Below are 17,235 nucleotides of genomic sequence, written 5' to 3'. Positions count from 1 at the left end.
ATATATATATATATATATATTGAATCAATGTTGAAATAATGATAAAATATTGGTTCTGGATCTAGCTTAATAACCTTATTCCAACCTTAGTTATTTACTGCAAGAGCAAATAACAGTCCTATAATGAGATAGAGAAAATAATACATTCTCAAGGAATGGATACCATACATTCATGACAACTTGATAAAGTTCTCTTTCCCACAATATTAAGTAGTAGCCTGCTTTGTATTAATACTAGACAGTCATTTTATTAGTAATGGTCTCCATTTCTAAAACTTCATTCCAAGAACTACTGACTAACTTGATAGATTAGGTATTTGAAAGAGTATTAAGTGAACACAGGACCTATTCAACAATCCCAAACACATGCAAAGGGAGCCGTGCTTGAGCAGGGGGCCCTGGAAAACTAATCCAACACATTTTCATTAGGAAGTGGGCATAGTGGCCAGGTGTAGTGGCTCATGCCTGTAATACCAGCACTTTGGGAGGCTGAGGAGGGTGGATCACTTGAGGTCAGAAATTTGAGACCAGTCTGGCCAACATGGTGAAACCCTGTCTACTAAAAACACAAAAAATTAGCTGGGCATGATGGTGGGCACCTCTAATCCCAGCTACTCGGGAGGCTGAGGCAGCAGAATTGCTTGAACCCAGGAGGTGGAGGCTGCGGTGAGCCAAGATCACACCACTGCACTGCACTCCAGCCTGGGCAACAGAGACTCCATCTCAGGAAAAAAAAAAGAAAGAAAGAAAAGAAAGAAGAGAAAAGAAAAGAAAAGAAAAAAGAAAGTGGGCACAGTAATACTTCCTTGTCACGTCATGCTCCCAAAAGCCACTTACAGGCAACATGCTTCTAATACACTGGGCAGACATAAAACACAAGCACTAAGAGTAATAACCATAGCAAACAGGCTATCAGAAACTGCAAAACCTGCCTGGGCAGCTACCTTACCTTTTTAGGTAAAGCAGAAGTACTATGATTGCACCTGCGACGATGACTGGAACAATGAGTAACATGATTATGTAGAGTGTGGAATTGCGCTTCTTACCTGGAGAATGAAAAGCAAACAGAAGAAAGACTTGAGAAATAAAACCCTTTTAGTAATCAACCAAGCAGCAATTCCATTAGCTAGTAAGATCACAAATATTTCTGCTCCCTCCCCCAACCTATTTTCCCAAACTCTTCAATTATCTTATCTTCTGTTAAATTAATAGTTTAAAAAAAAAAAAAAAGTCCTCCTCTGGTGCCTGAACTTCCCTGGGTGAACAAATACCTAGAAGATTACCTGAAATCTGGGTATTTTTAAAAAGACAAATATAAGCTTTATTCTCTTTCAAAAACTCAGAGACTAGGGCCTGGAACCATATTGATTAATTTAATCTGAATCAGAATCCCTTAAAATTGATAGTCTCATTTAAACTTTGGTTTGTTTTGTTTTTTTTTTTGAGACAGAGTCTCTCACTCTGTCATCCAGGCTAGAGTGCAAGAGCACGATCTCAGCTCACTGCAACCTCTGCCTCCACGGTTCAAGCGATTCTCCTGCCTCAGTCTCCCGAGTAGCTGGGACTACAGGCGCACACCACCACACCTAGTTAATTTTTATATTTTTAGTAGAGACAGGGTTTCCCTATTTTGGCCAGGCTGGTCTCAAACTCTTGACCTCAAGTGATCTGCCCGCCTCGGCCTCACAAAGTGCTGGGATTACAGGTATGAGCTACTGTGCCCAGCCTCATTTAAAATTTTATAGAAATAGACTAACCATTCTAATGTTTTCAACTACATAGTAAAAAAATGTAGTAAACTCTCTTATTCAAAATAGAGGAGGGCTGGGCTAGTGAGCTCAAACATTCATAACAAATGAAAATTTCTCTATGTACATATAATAATGTTTTCATAGCCTAAAATCACTATTCAAAAACTGATAATAAAATTGTGTAGTGTTCAGGAGTTGGAAAGCCAACACATTGGAATTATCCAAGTTTTTTTTGGTATATGTAATAATGGGATAGAATGTCTTAAATCATGATTGTCCCAGAAGATCTGAGACAGATGTCAGTGACATGCACATTGTCCATTGTTCAGTAACTTTCAAAGAACTAGAACAGACTAAACTATGTAAGCTATTCAGTACAATTCGATATTTCTTAACTGATTAAAAAAAAAACTTCAAGATCTTGCACTGCTTTAAAGGAAGGAGTATAAATGAATTAGTAGTAACTGGAAAATAGTTATAATAGACAGCAGGCACTGAATAATTCTGTCTGACAAATACCAAATAACTGCTTTTAGCAAATAAACTGGCAACATATCACAAAGGGTTTTTTTTAAAGTTCTTTTAAGCTATTTTGCCATGAAAGATTTTTTTAAATAAAAATATTCCTTCTTAGCACTTTAAACATTGATATTAGTCAATCGATAAAATCAATGGAATGATTTTAGCTAAGACTTTTAACATTATCTCAAAGATTCAAATAATTTTAAGATTCTAGTTTACATATAAAACTATACATGCCTCAGTATTGATTCAAATATGATTACTACAAACGTATCTCATTGGAAGACATAAAAATTTTTTTTCCAGATCCAAGAGAAAAGGTATGAATGAAGCCCTTTGTAAGTGCGCACATGCGCGCGTGCACACACCCACACACACAAATTAAATGAGCCAGGAGACATAGATGTGACTAGGGAAAGTACTTTCTCTCAAAGATCCCTTCCAGCTATCTGATTCTACAGTTAAAGCATTCCCTCTGAAATGTACAAACTGGCCTCTCATTTTCAAGTTTCTACACAGTATCTGGTAAAGTTTGCCTGTTCGCTTTTATACTAAAATGTCAAATAAATCAACACAAACCCTGTCCTACAAATCTGTACATCAACTAGTTTTCCAGAGATAGTGATTTTTTTTAATTTAATTTTTTTGAGACAGAGTCAGTCTCACCCTGTCTCCCAGGCTGGAGTGCAGGGGCGCAATCTCGGCTCACTGCAAATTCCGCCTCCCAGGTTCAAGCGATTCTCCTGCCTCAGCCTCCCGGGAGCTAGAACTACAGGCGTCTACCACCATGCCCAGCTTATTTTTATATTTCAGTAGAGACAGGGTTTCACCATGTTGGCCAGAGTGGTCTTGAACTCCTGACCTCAAGTAATCCACCCACCTCAGCCTCCCAAAGTGATGGGATTACAGGCATGAGCCACAGCGCCCAGCCCAGAGATAGTGATTTTTTAAAAATTCATTCCACAAGTCATTAGAGCGTGCTATATTTAAGGCAGAGTGCCAGACCAAACCTGTAACATTATGGTGTCACTGTCCCTGGGAACAAATTACTATCTGAAAAACTGGACTCAGGTGACTGCTTCAGGCCCAACCTGGTTCAGGGTAGTGATTTTCAAATTTGAGAGAATATGAGAATCTCCAGAGGAGTTTGTTAAAACACAGTTTCAAGCATCTCACCCCAGCATTATTGTGTCAGAATCTCGGGTTGGTGCCTCCTCATCTATCTGCATATTTAACAAACATGTTCTCCCACACCCCTCCATGCCTCTGCAGATAATTTGTGGGTCTCTCTCCATCCCAACCCACCCTCCTCACAAAGAAAAGAAAACCACTGTACTGTAGTGGCAAAAGCTCTAGCCTTAGCGTCAGGAACCACTTGCCAGCTGCCTGATCTTGATTGAGTTATTTCATGTTGCTAGGTCTCTTAATCTCTTCCTCTGGTAGGGGTTGAAAATGAGTCTCTATAGGGATCCTTTCCACTCTCAGACTTGGAGAACCTAACATGGCAACTCAGTATCATGAAGGAGGTGGGGAGAGTTTGCAAGGATGTTTCACTCTGCAGTCAACCCTCCGCCACCAGGCAACAAGGTTTAGCAGCCCCCAAGAGTAAGCGGGTAATTCCCTCCTCTGGCACCCTCATTCACAAAGGGAGGAAAAGTGAGGAGAGGTTGAAATAGGATGAGGGGCAAAGGGGGGAGGCTGAAAGAAGCTTGCAACAGTTTTGGCAAGAAGCAGGAAGGGTCGTTGGAAGGCTGGAATCACCCCTTCTCCCCATTGTCGTCATCGTTCTGGTTGGTCCTCGTAGCAAATGCAGATGACCAGCATGACAAAGCCGGTGAGGAGGCAGAGGAGCTGATGACCAGGTAGGCGATGCCCAGGAAGGGGTTCCTGCCACCCATCCACAAGATGCTGTTGAAGATGCGGAGCTTGTGGCCGCCAAACGCACGCACCGGGTAGTTGAAGGTGATGCTGACACAGTAGACACTCCGCAGTAGCCCAGCTGAGTAGTTGCCCTGGCGGATGTGTGCATACAGCTTGCGGAATGAGGGCAGCGCTGCCATGCGCATCCACACCGCGAAGTCTTGGTTGATGAAGCTGGTGTTGTTGGGGATGGGGCTGAGCTCGTCGTAGACCAGCCGGTGCCAGCTGGGCGGGAGTGCCGTGCCATGCAAGGCCAGTGCCAGGCTGCCGTTGACCAGTGGCAGGTTGCAGAACTTGATGGGATAGTTGTTGGTCTACCAGGCGATGCAGGTGCAGTGCAGTAGTGCGGCACCTCCATGTAAGGCCCGCCGGCCGGCGCTGGTGTCACAGTGAGGAGGAGTCGTTGAAGAGGCTGTTGGTAATGATGCTGCAGGGTGCGCAATGGGCAGGCGGCGCAGTGGGTGCACTCATTGACCGGGTGGTGCAGCGTGCTGGGCGGCTTGCTCAGCTGCGCGTTGTCATGGACACTCCATACTACCGGTTGTTTTGGTAGAAGTTGGTCAGCACGTAGTAGGGGTACACGGGGCCCTGGATGAGCTCAGGCAGTGAGAAGTACCAGGCGCATGAGCAGGCGGGCGATGGCGCGCAGCCCTGGCCAGCCGCAGCACACACCGAGCAGTTGCTGGTGCCCGGGCTGCCAGTGTAGTTGTACTCCAGCTCCTTGATGCTGTTGGAGGAGTAATAGAGGTCCAGGTTGAAGAAGGCCAGGCCCACGTAGAAGAGCTGCAGCGTAATGCTGGCCAACAGCAGCGGTTGCCAGGCGGGGAAGCGCTGCCGCGTGAATGTGGTGGTGTTGAGCTGGTGGGCGCCCCCGACTGTGGTGCTCCAGGTCATGGCGGCTACATGGGCTGACCGAGAGGGGCCCAGCCACGGGACGCCTCCCCTGTGCACTGGGCGAGCCCAGGGGATCCTCACGGGGCGGGTTTCCCCGCCCGCTCAGGTAAATCGGAAGATCTTAACTAGTTTTAAACACTATTAACAAAGATGCTATATTAAATATGTCATCTCATTAACAGTGACTACATATTTTACTGGTTACTTACCACTACTAAAATACCTAAAATAATCCTAACAACAACTACTATTATTCTTAAATATGCACCTACCATACGTCTGATACCATACTGGGTGGTTTTGCATGCTTATCTCATATATATGCTATAATGATAGCATTATCTCTCATTTAAGCAGATGAGAAAGATAAAGCTCAGAGAGGTTTAGTAAGTCATCCAGAAGGATTTAGTAAATAATGGCGTCAGGCCTCAAATTCCAGTTACACTGTGCAATTCCAAAGCCTGCTTTGCTACACCTAACATATAGAGTATCATTTGTCTACATACAAATTCATTTTTTCCACTAGGTCATGAACATCTAGAAAGCATCATCAAGGCCTGGCACCATTGTTTTAGGTAGTCACTAAGATTTCTCCACATGATTCCTGCTTCCTGATATTCATACCCTGGTGTAATCCCCTCTCCTTGAGCGTGGGCTAGACTAACTGACTCACTTCTAAAAAAAACGGAACAGTAGCAGTAATGGGATGTCATTTCTAAGGTTAGATTATAAAAGACCATGGTTCCCATATTGGGTGTTCTCTCACACTGTTTCTTGCCTGGATTACTCACTTGGGAAAGCCAGTTTCCATGTCAGGAATTAGCTCTATGGGGAGGTCCAAGTGGCAAGGAACTAAGGGAAGCAAATTACCACAAACTGAATGGCTTAAAACAACAGAAATGTATTATCTCACAGTTTTGGAGGGCAGAAGTCCAAAATGAAGGTGTCAGCAGGGCTATGCTCCCTCTGAGGGCTCTAGAGAAGAATCCCTCCTTGCCTCTTCCTAGCTTCTGGTAGCTCCTGGGAATCCTTGGTGTTCCTTGGTTGTAGCTGCATCTCTGCAATCTCTGCCTCCATCTTCACATGGCTTTCTTCCCTGTGTGTCTGTGTGTCTCTGTGCTCTGTATGGCTGCTCTTTTTATAAGGATACTAGGCATTAGATGAAGGGTCCACTTTAATCCAGCATGACCTCATCCTCACTTGATTATATCCGCAAAAATCCTATTTCCAAATAAGGTTACATTCACATTTACCAGGGGTTGAAACCTACGAATATATCTTTTTGGGAGATACAGTTCAACCTGTGACAGCCTCCATCCAGCAACCAGTGAGGTACTGAGGCTTTCCAACAACTATATGAGTGAACTTGGAAATGGATTCTCTGTCCCCAGTCAAGCCTTCAGACAGATTTCAGTTCTCATTGCAGCCTGACTACAACCTCATGAGACCTCCAGCTAAGCTGTGGCTAGACTCCTGACTTACCGAAACTGTGAGATGGTAAAGGTATGCTGGTTTAAGCCATTAAACTTTGGAGTAATTTGTTATGCAGCAATAAATAAACTAATACAACCATGCCTGGCACATAACTTGTTGAGCTTCTCAATTAATAGGGAATGGGCTACCTCAACAACCTGTTTGACTCATATACAGTTGTTTAAAAAGCTCTTAAGTTGGTTCTGTGTTGCCCCTTGGAGACATAAAAAGTAAAGCCTATTCCTTCTTGTACCTGACAATACCTCCAATATTAGAAATCAGCACTCATGACTCCTCAAAGTTACTTTACCAGTTGTTCCTTGCCAAGTTTTGAGATTCTTCAACATCCTGATTACCCTTTCAAAGATAGATTCTGGTCTGCCAAGGCAACTCCTTTAATGTGTTGCCTTGGAATGGAATACTGCACAATTCTGATGTGGCCCTAGCTCTGTGCCCCAACCTACAGCATTCCTTTCTGGGTGCTCCACTTATCACTCCTAAGATTGTATATGCCTTTTTGACACATTTAAGGTTACAATGTTGAGTCACATTGCACTTACAGCCAAATAAAGCCCTGTATCCCACCCCACCACACACACATCCATAAAGCACAGGTCTTTCCAGTCCCGTACTTGAGCCTAGCTTGCTCAGCCTTTCAATTAATAAATGATTTTTTTTCAAACTTAGATACAGGTTTCTCTCTATTAAATGGCTCCACTCTTGTTTCTGCCAACCACTTGTAGGACAGTCTCTAGTACTGTACAATGTGTAGATTTGATTATGCCTACCTTTTTTTTTTTTTTCTTGAGACAGGGTCTCACTCTGTCACCCAGGCTGGAGGGCAGTGGTACAATCTAGGCTCACTGCAACCTCCTTCTCCCAGGCTCAAGAGATCTTCCCATCTCAGCCTCTTGGGTAGCCAAGACCACAAGCGTGCACCACCATATCCGGTTAATTTTTGTATATTTTGTAGAGACGGGGTTTCACCATGTTGCTCAGGCTGGTCTCCAACTCCTGGGCTCAAGCGATCCTCCCGCCTCAGCCTCTCAAAGTGCTGGGATCACAGGCGTGAGTCACTGTGTGCAGCCTATGCCTGCTTTCTATATTTTGCTCAGTTTGTTAATAAAATGGAAATGAGATAGAGAAGAACACAAAACCATTTGGATTATGGTTTTCTAAAAAACTGTATACGTAAATTAACCCTGGGTGATTTGAAAGTGATTAAAAAGAAAATAAATTTCAATTGTAAGTACTCTTTTCCTGACATCAAGAGAGCATGACAGCCCCTTTCCCCGGTCTATTTTCTGCTTCAGCTTAGTTTTTATGTATCAATGTTTTACATTTTAATAAAAAATATGTTCTCTTACCTATACTCATTTCTTGGCTCCAATTACTCCAGAGTTTGTCATCCTCATAGCATAACTTATTTGTTTTGACTCTTATTCTGACTGTGTTCAAGGTATCAGGAAGAACACCAGGGACCATGAAACAAGATGTATTCTTAGGCGTAAAATAAAAATACACAAGGAATATTACCAGCTTATTCTTTTTCACTGTTATTGAATCATAATATAATTATCTGCCAAATTCTGTCTATGATTAAGACTTGGATTGCAATTCAAATTATTTTTGACTCTTCAAAAAAAATTGGCAATAACTCACGGAACAAAGTAATTTGTTTTTCTCAAAGCAGCTCAGATTTATGCTACGCTCCACCCCAACTGCTCTAAGTCTAAGCCCAAATAGCTAATGTTGAATTTACTGACCTCCACATTTCTCTCAAATTCTGGATTCTGACATTTAGCCTCTTGGACCTTGAAAATAAACATAAATAAACTAATGAGTTCTAAACGTTTAAAAACCCATTTTCCATCACTTAGTCATTTCTAACAAGCTTTCCTTTTATCCTATTAAAAGATGATCAAGTACAGTGAAAAAAGGTTGGTCTTTAATAAATGGTGCTGGGTCAACTACATATGCATATGGAAAAAAAAAGATTCTTGACCCCCTACCTCGCACTATTCACAAAATCAGTTCCTGATATACTGCAGATTTAAATGTGTAAGATAAAATAAATTAATAAATACGTAACTATAGCAAGCTTTTAGATGAAAACATAGAATATCTTAATGACCTTGAAGAAGGGAACTATTTCTTAAACAAAACCAAAAAACCTCCCATATTAACCATAAAGGGAATTTTTAAATAAAGTTATCTATATTAAAATTAAAACTTTTGTTGATCAAATGACACCTTATTAGGGAAATAAACAGGCAATGCATAGAGTGGGAGAACATATTTGCAATTTCTGACAAAGGACTTGCATATATATTTTTTCTTACCCTACTAACTAATAAGGCAAAGACAGAAAACCCAATTAAAAAAAAAAACTGGCAAAAGACTTGAACAGGCACTTTACAAGAGGATAAGCAAGTTGCGAATAAACATCTGAAAAAGTGTTCAACATCACTGGTCATGAGAAAAATGCAAATTAAATCCACAAGATAACAATACACACACTTACCTGACAACAACAAGTGTTGTGAGAGGATATGAAGCATCTAGAACTCACAATTTCTGCTTAGTAGTGTAAACTGACACAACCATCTAGGAAAACTGTTATTATCTGTTAGAGATAATCATATGTAACCTTATGACCCATGTATGCCTATATAAATGCCCCACACAAATGTACGCACATGTGTACCAAGAGACAAGTATGTGAATGTTCATAAAACTCCATTCATAAAACCAAATTGGAAACTATCCAAATGTCCATCAATGGGATAATAGATAAAGTATGGTATATTCACACAATGGAATGAATGTAATGAGAACATACCATCTACAGCTATAAGAAACAACACTGGTGAATCTCATAAACATAATGTTGAGTGAAAAAAAGGGCAAACACAAAAAAGTACATTCTGGGCCAGACACAGTGGCTCACGCCTGTAATCCAAGCACTTTGGGAGGCTGAGGGTGGATCACATGAGGCCAGGAGTTCTAGAGCCAGGAGCCTGGCTAACATGGTGAAACCCCGTCTGTACTAAAAAATTAAAAAAAAAAAAAAAAAAATAACCAGGCATGGTGGTGCATGCCTGTAATTCCAGCTACTCCGGACACTAAGACAGAAGAATCCCTTGAACCCGGGAGGCAGAGGTTGCAGTGAGCTGAGATTGTGCCACTGCACTGCACTCCAGCCTGGGTGACAGAGCAAGACGCTGTCTCGGAAAAAAAGAAAAGAAAAGAAAGTATGTTCTCTATAATTCCATTTATATAAAGTTTTAAAGTAGCAACAAAATCAACCTATGGGATTAGAAACCAGGATAGTAGCTGCTCTTCGGGAGGATAGCAACTGAAGGGGATTATGAGGGGCTTCTGTGGTGCTGGTTACATAGGTGAAAATCATTTGTGAAAATCATTGAGCTATAGGTTATGATTTGTATAATTTTGATTGTGTATTATACCTCAATAAAAACTTCTAAAAAAGAGACACGGAGCGAGAAACCAGTGTCCCTTGTTGAGAGTATAAGATATAAAACGTGACTGGGTTGGAGAAAAGAAAGTGTAATGCAAAACTCTCCTCCACATAATAAAAGTCACTTGCTGTCTAATGTAAAGAGAATACTAATTTCCTTAAATGCAAGTATTTCCAAAATGGAGTAAAAAACACACGAAAATCTGTTTGCTTAAATAGTCAACTTCTATCAAAGAGATGTTTAAACTTGGAACCAAGACCAGAACACACAGCTATTATTTTTGACATTCAATGTCATTCACTAAATAGTTCCTACCAGCATGTGTGAAGAGCTGAGAGGCCAAGCAAATGATGAAGGGACATCCTTTCAATATTTCATACAGGGGTTGAGAAAAAAAAAACCCACTCAGGGGGCCAGTATACCCTATTACTGGCCATTTAGAATAGTAGACCTGTTGGGGAATCACAAGCGTCAACTACCAGTTAAGGGATCAAGTTGCAAATTGATGTCCCTCCTCCCCTGGACCATCTCCCATATACAAAAAGTGCAAACTTGGCCAATCAACCTATAGATTTAGGTCTCTAGGCTCTTGTTCAAATGTAAATCCCCCTGCATAGTTTACTGGCTATTCAGAGACCACTAAGAGAAGGAAAGTCAAGGCACCAAGAAGATAGTTTGCTGGGAAGGTTGAGGGGTGGGGGGTGGTCAGAGACAAGTTGTTACTTACTTTATAATTCTGTCATGAGCTACCTCTAACCACAGCCCCCATGTGATGGTACCAGTTCATGTTCCCACTTACTTCCCCCTCTTAAGCGTAACACCAGACAAAATAATTCCTCCAAAAGGAAAAAAAAAAATTCTAAGCAGCAGAGCTCAAAATCTGTGAGCTCACAAAAAGCTGATGACATTCTACATCTGCTAGGAGAGAGAACATTAAACTCAAGTGTACAGAGTTAACTCCAAATAGAAAATAGTTCGGATATAGGTAGATAACTTCCATAGTGTATATGTTCTCTTCAGTTCACAAGTTTGTAAAAAAAAAAAAAGTAATTCAATAATAATATATTAAATGACGATTATGCACATGATGTTATGCTAAGTATTCTTGGTCAAAGTTAAATACATGGAGACCAACCAAACTTTGAAGTGTTACTGAATTATTAGCTGTGTGGCTTGTAGCAAGTTACTTAACCTCTCTGAGCCTTAGTTTTTCAATAAAATATAGGTTAAAATAGTTTCTATTTCATGGGTTGCTATGAGCTACTGTATGAAGAAGCACATAGAAGAGCATCTTTGTAGCACGCCATAAACACTTAATGAATGATAGCTATTGCTGTTAAGAGGAAGTATTGAGGTGGTGTCTAGTGGTTAAGAATCTAAGTTTTAGAGTTACGACTTTGGTTAAATATTGATTCTACCACTTACTAGAAATGTGACCTTAGGAGTAACTAAGTTTTCTTATCTGTAAAATGGAGGCAAAATAACAGGACCTAGATCCTTAGGATTATTGTGAGGATTAAATGAAACAATTCAGATATAGTGCTTATTAAGATACCTAGCACATAGTAATCACTTAATACACGTTAGCTGCTATTTAGTAGCAGGAACAGCACAAAGTAGACAGCACTCGACTCTTTCCTACAGGAGTCTATATTTTCTTTTTTTAAAAAAAAATACCAACTTTTAAATTCTGAGGTACATGTGCAGGGAGTGCAGGTTTGTGACATAGGTAAACGTGTGCCATGGTGATTTGCTGCACAGATCAACCCATCACCCAGGTATTAAGCCCAGTATCCATTAGTTGTTCTTCCTGATGCCAACCCATCACCCAGGTATTAAGCCCAGTATCCATTAGTTGTTTTTCCTGATGCTCTCCCTCCCCCTGCCATACCCCAGTATGTGTTGTTCCCCTCCATGTGTCCATGTGTTCTCATAGTCCTGCTCCCATTTATAAGTGATAACATGTGGCGCTTGGTTTTCTGTAGTTTATATTTTCAGTGGAGAGAAAATGTATACATGTGATAGGTTAAACAGCAGAAAATAATTGAGTGGCAAAATGAATACTATCTCAGGATTTCAGACATGCATCTCAGGATTTCAGAAAGGAGAGAACAGTAAAGACTGGAGTAAACAAGTGTATTTCAGTTTTCTGATAACTCCTTTTGTCGTAAATTCAAGCACCAACCCCCTTCCAGATGGAAGCCCTTAGTTTTTTCCCTTTGCTGTACTTCCTGGGGCACTTAATTTCTGGTACTAATAATGATTATTATATTTCAGCAGAAGGATTCATAATGCAAATGCCCAGAAGAGCATTTGCTGTTCTGTTCTGCTGTGGACTTGGTCACTCCCTCTGGAGTTGGAATTACAGCCTGTCAACACTGGCTTATTTTAGCAAGCATTCTGAAAGTTCCATGACAAGCTGAAACAACTGGACCAAGGAATTTACCCACGTGCGATATGCTAGGCTCCTTTAAAAGCCAATATAAAACACTTCACTTCTAACCTCTAAAGCTCAAACACACAAAGGGTCCAGGCAGGTAGCAGACAAGTGAGTGGTGCAGTCTTCATGGTCCTAAGGCGCCATCTTATGGACATACACTCTTAAGGTACTATGATTTAAAATCTGGGCAAAAAAATTCAAATCTAGTAAACAAAGAAACAAATAAAACACAACTTCGTGTTCCAAACAAAAAAGTGTGAGGCCCTAGTTTGTGACCTTTACCATAAAGCAGAACAACTGGACTGATGTCCTGAGACTATAGCACATTCTGGTGAGTGTCCTACAGGACCTCTAATTAGCATGTTCTGCATTTGATTCTGAATAGCATACAGGCACATAATCCAACAAATACTGACTATTCAAATCTGATTACTTTAATCGCCACAAACTCCAAGAAAACAGAATGGTATTATCAGAGCCTCCAAAGTGTCCGCATGATCTGATGTCTGCCTATTGCTTAGACATCTCTTCCTGTTACATTTTGACCACACCACCCTTCTTTCTGGTCTCTCACACATGCTAAGCTCATTCTTGCCTCAGAGTCTGTATCTGCTGACCCCCTACACCCAGATCTTCACATGGCTAGTGTCTGTTCATCATTCTGGTCTCATCTCAAATGTCATTACCTCAGATGATTTCCCTACCTAATATTCCCTCTGGTTCTCCCAGTCACTCTACTACATCAGAAAATAAAAATACCATTTTATTTTCTTCACAGCACTCATGCTCTGAAATTAGCTTGCTTATTTACATACGTTTTCTATTATGTAGGATTCATGAAGAAAAAAAAACTTGTCAGGTGTCATGTTCACTGCCTTACCCCAGCACACAAAAGAGTGCTTGGCATATGGTAAACATTTAATAAGAACGTGTTGAGCACATGAATTACTGTTTAACAGGTCTTTTCGAGAGGCTTACAGATGAATTAATAAATGGCTTGAAACTTGCACCTGATACTATTATACCATAAATCTTCAAATCTTCCACCATGCCTTATTTTAGACAAGAAGTTTCATTACCATCATCATCATCATCATAAGTTGACAAATGTAAGAGTTATGTTTCATTGATATTTCAATGTAAGAAATTCAAGTAAAAGAAAAATAGCCAAATAAAAACAGTGATTTTAAAATCTTACGGAGAAAACATTATGTGCATCGGTTTGGCTGTTATTGACTTCTACTTCATAAAATAAGCATCTGCTAATAAAATTCTGTGGATTCTCCCATTGTACATGTAGGTCACCATTGTGGAAGGAGAGGTTTTTAATATGTGGAGGATCAGGTTTCACTGAAAAACAAAAATAAAACACAAGTAAACTTCCAAAGTTTGATTATACACACACACAGTCCATGGATTCCACATTCATGAATTCAACCAACCATGAACTGAAAATATTTTTTAAAAAATATCATCTGTGCTGAACATGTACAGACTTTTTCCTTCTCATTTATTCCCTAGATAATATAACAACTATTTACATAGCATTTACATTGTATTAGGTATTATAAGTAATGTAGAGATGATTTAAAGTATATGAGAAAATGTGCATAGGTTATATGCAAGTACTACGCTACTTTTTATCAGGGACTTGAGCATCCATGGATTTTGGTACCTTGGAAGTTCCTGGAAGCAATCCCCCACAAATACTGAGAGACAACTGCATATATATGTAGGGTTCATAAAGTTAAATCAAAACAGAGCTAATGCATTTAGTGGCCTTTCATGATCAGATATATAGTTTTAGAATTTCCGATTAGCCACTATTACGGAAGAAGTTTATTTAAAAGTGCCTAGTAAAATGTATTTAAGGAACATATTTGGGATATCTAGCAGATGATATGAACTCTGACCTGCATCTGGTTAGAAAATGGCCAGGGTATAATTAGGACATCTAGATGCAACATAGAGAATAAAGAAGGGCTTGGATCCAGATGTACTTCCACCTGATAAGTAATAAGGCACCAGCTACAAGGGGCTTCTCTAGCTGTCACTTATTAATGCCAATCAAAGACCACCATTAAAACATTGGCTTAGTCTCTGACACACGCTGCAACATAAATGCACCTCAAGGAAATTATGCTAGGTAAAACAAGCCAGTCACAAAAGACAAATACTATATGATATCTTAAGTAGTCGAATTCATAGAAACAGAAAGTAGAAAGGTGGTTGCCAAGGGCGGGGGGGAGGGGAAATTAATGTTTAATGAACAGACTTTCGGTTTTGCAAGATGAACAAGTTCTAAAGATCTGCTGCACAACAATGTGAATATACTTAACACTACTGAACTGTACACTTAAAATGTTTATGATGGTAATTTTAATGCTGTGTGTTTATAACCACAATTAAGAATAAAATACTTTGGGAGGCCAAGGTGGGTAGATCGCTTGAGCTCAGGAGATTGAGACCAGCCTGGGAAACATGGCAAAACCCTGTCTCTACAAAAAATACAAAAATTAGCCTGGCGTGGTGGCACACGCCTATGGTCCCAGGTACTCGGGAGGCTGAGATGGGAGGATAGCTTGAGCCCGGGAGGTCAAGGCTGCAGTGAGCTGTGACCACACCACTGCATTCCAGCCTGGGCAACAGAGACCCTGTCTCAGAAAAAGAAAAAATAATTTATTTTTAAAAAAGCATTAGCCTGGTCAATTTACTTTTTCAGGAGTCAGCTAAACTTAAGACCAAGCAATAGAAGGTAATGGGTAATTAACAGAAAACAACTTGAAGATATCATCTTCTATCTGAGAAGGATCTTCCTTCTTCCTTTGTATCACCATTAATATCCAGGGAGAAAAACAGCAAAATAAGCCTTAAAAGGTCATTTAAGATAATCTGCCAAACAAAGAAAAGGGCTCTGCTTCAGCTTACCCCACTGGGCAAAATACTCCAACCTCACTCTCTTGGCCTACAAAGTAAGCTGACTTTGGTACCCTATTAGAATTCACTTCTATGACTATCTTAGCCAGAATCTGAACTCCCAGTTGGGATATTTCAACAAATAACCCATTACACTTATGGAATTTGCTTTAGTAATTTACAAAAAGTGTTAATATGCTTTATGTCATTTGGACCTTATGGCAATGTTTTTAGATAGAGAGAGATGATATATTCCATTTCACAGATAAGGAAATATTTGAAGGGGGTTTATATGCCTTGCCCGAAGTGGAAGAGTTAGAACCTAATCAGATATTTTGTGTTCAAGTTGAGGGTGCTTTCTAACAGGCTGACATGCAGCTGGCACCCACAGTTATGGCTATACTGGTTTTTCTAACTGATCAGTTCCCATGCCATACAGAATGTTAGATATCTGGAATATCACCCGATTACACTACCTTCAGTCTATGCCTTTTTTAAGAGACAGATTATTCAGGAACTATATATGATCATTATGAGCATTATCCTCTTTAAGTATCAAGAGACTAGATCTTAGAGTCAGACGGCCTGGGTTCCTGCTATGATTTGAATGTTTATCTTCTCCCAAACTCACGTTGAAACTTCATCCCCAATGTGGCAGTATGGAGAGGTTGGGCCTTTAAGAGATAATTGGGTCATGAGGGTTCTGCCTTCATGGATTGATCTATTCACTGATTAATGGATTAATGGGTTATCATGGGAGTGGGACTGGCGGATGCATACGAAGAGGAAGAGAGACCTGAGCTAGCATGCTCAACTCCCTCACCATGTGATGCCCTGTGCAGCCTTGGGACTTTGCAGAAAGTCCCCACAAACAAGAAGACACTCACCAGATTTGGCCCCTTGACCTTCCACTTCCCTGTCTCCAGAACTGTAAGAAATAAATTCCTTTTTTTATAAATTACCCAGTTTCTGGTATTCTGTTATAAACAACAGAATACCAGAAAATACCAAACAATGAACTGAGACAATTCCAATGTTGATTCTACAACTAACTGTTCTAACTCTCAGTGTACTCATAAGTAAACAAGGATAAAATATCTGGCACCTGTGTTCAATAAAAGAATTTCCAAGTTTGCTTCTTTAAAAGGATCTATCAAAGAAAGTTATACATCAATATAGTCCCTTGTTTCAGAAGATCTTAAATCCAAAATCATCATTTTTTATTATTTGTATTGATTGTGTAAAAGATATAACACACTTTTTATCCATACTGTTTTAGAGGACTTCTAAAACTTACCACGGGAAGTTAAAGGCACTATATTGAAGGATGGTTTAATTTTTCCTGCATAATCCTTGACCATTATTTGGACACTGTGTTGTTCAAAACTGGAATCCTTCACTTTGGTCAGATCAAAGGAACAACCAAAGTACTGGCCTTCTTTATAGATCTCTTCACATTGACGAATTTTTTCCAGGCTTCTGTGCCTACAAGGAAAAATGAGACAATCTTCTGCATTATATTCAACAAGGTATTCAAGAAATAAGAGCAGGCTGGGCGCGGTAGCTCACACCTGTAATCCTAGCACTTTTGGAGGCCGAGGCAGGCGGACCACTTGAGGTCAGGAGTTGGAAACCAGCCTTGCCAACATGGTGAAACCCTGTCTCTACCAAAAATACAAAAATTAGCTAGGTGTGGTGGCAGGTGCCTGTAATCCCAGCTACTCAGGAGGCTAAGGAAGGAGAATCTCTTGAACCTGGGAGGCAGAGGTTGCAGTGAACTGAGATTGCACCACTACACTCCAGCCTGGGTGACACAGTGAGACTCTTCCGCAAAAAA

General features: G+C 40.4%; 2 protein-coding genes across 2 annotated transcripts in view; both read right to left on the bottom strand.

Moving 5' to 3' along the window:
• IL13RA1 (interleukin 13 receptor subunit alpha 1) overlaps window positions 1-17,235 on the bottom strand; it is a 63,864-nt gene that overhangs the window by 16,691 nt on the left and 29,938 nt on the right. Inside the window, exons 5-9 of the mRNA XM_017865481.1 lie at window positions 16,696-16,883; window positions 13,681-13,832; window positions 8,327-8,374; window positions 7,928-8,060; window positions 950-1,046 (exon numbers count right to left, since the gene is read on the bottom strand). Coding sequence (XP_017720970.1) covers window positions 950-1,046; window positions 7,928-8,060; window positions 8,327-8,374; window positions 13,681-13,832; window positions 16,696-16,883 — 618 coding nt within the window. The remainder of the gene's footprint in view (window positions 1-949; window positions 1,047-7,927; window positions 8,061-8,326; window positions 8,375-13,680; window positions 13,833-16,695; window positions 16,884-17,235) is intronic.
• LOC108524413 (cell cycle control protein 50B) lies at window positions 3,625-5,374 on the bottom strand. Its single transcript, XM_017865482.1, is given in 6 exon segments — window positions 3,625-4,123; window positions 4,126-4,537; window positions 4,540-4,562; window positions 4,565-4,631; window positions 4,633-4,715; window positions 4,718-5,374. Coding segments are annotated over 6 exon segments (1,026 nt in total). The 5' UTR covers window positions 5,088-5,374; the 3' UTR covers window positions 3,625-4,052.

The sequence above is a fragment of the Rhinopithecus bieti genome, unplaced genomic scaffold, assembly GCF_001698545.2.
Source record: "Rhinopithecus bieti isolate Rb0 unplaced genomic scaffold, ASM169854v2 scaffold_82990, whole genome shotgun sequence".
NCBI classification, from domain to species: Eukaryota; Metazoa; Chordata; class Mammalia; order Primates; family Cercopithecidae; genus Rhinopithecus; species Rhinopithecus bieti.
The sequence above is the reverse complement of the archived record's forward strand: the minus strand, read 5'-3'. Positions and strand labels throughout refer to the sequence as shown.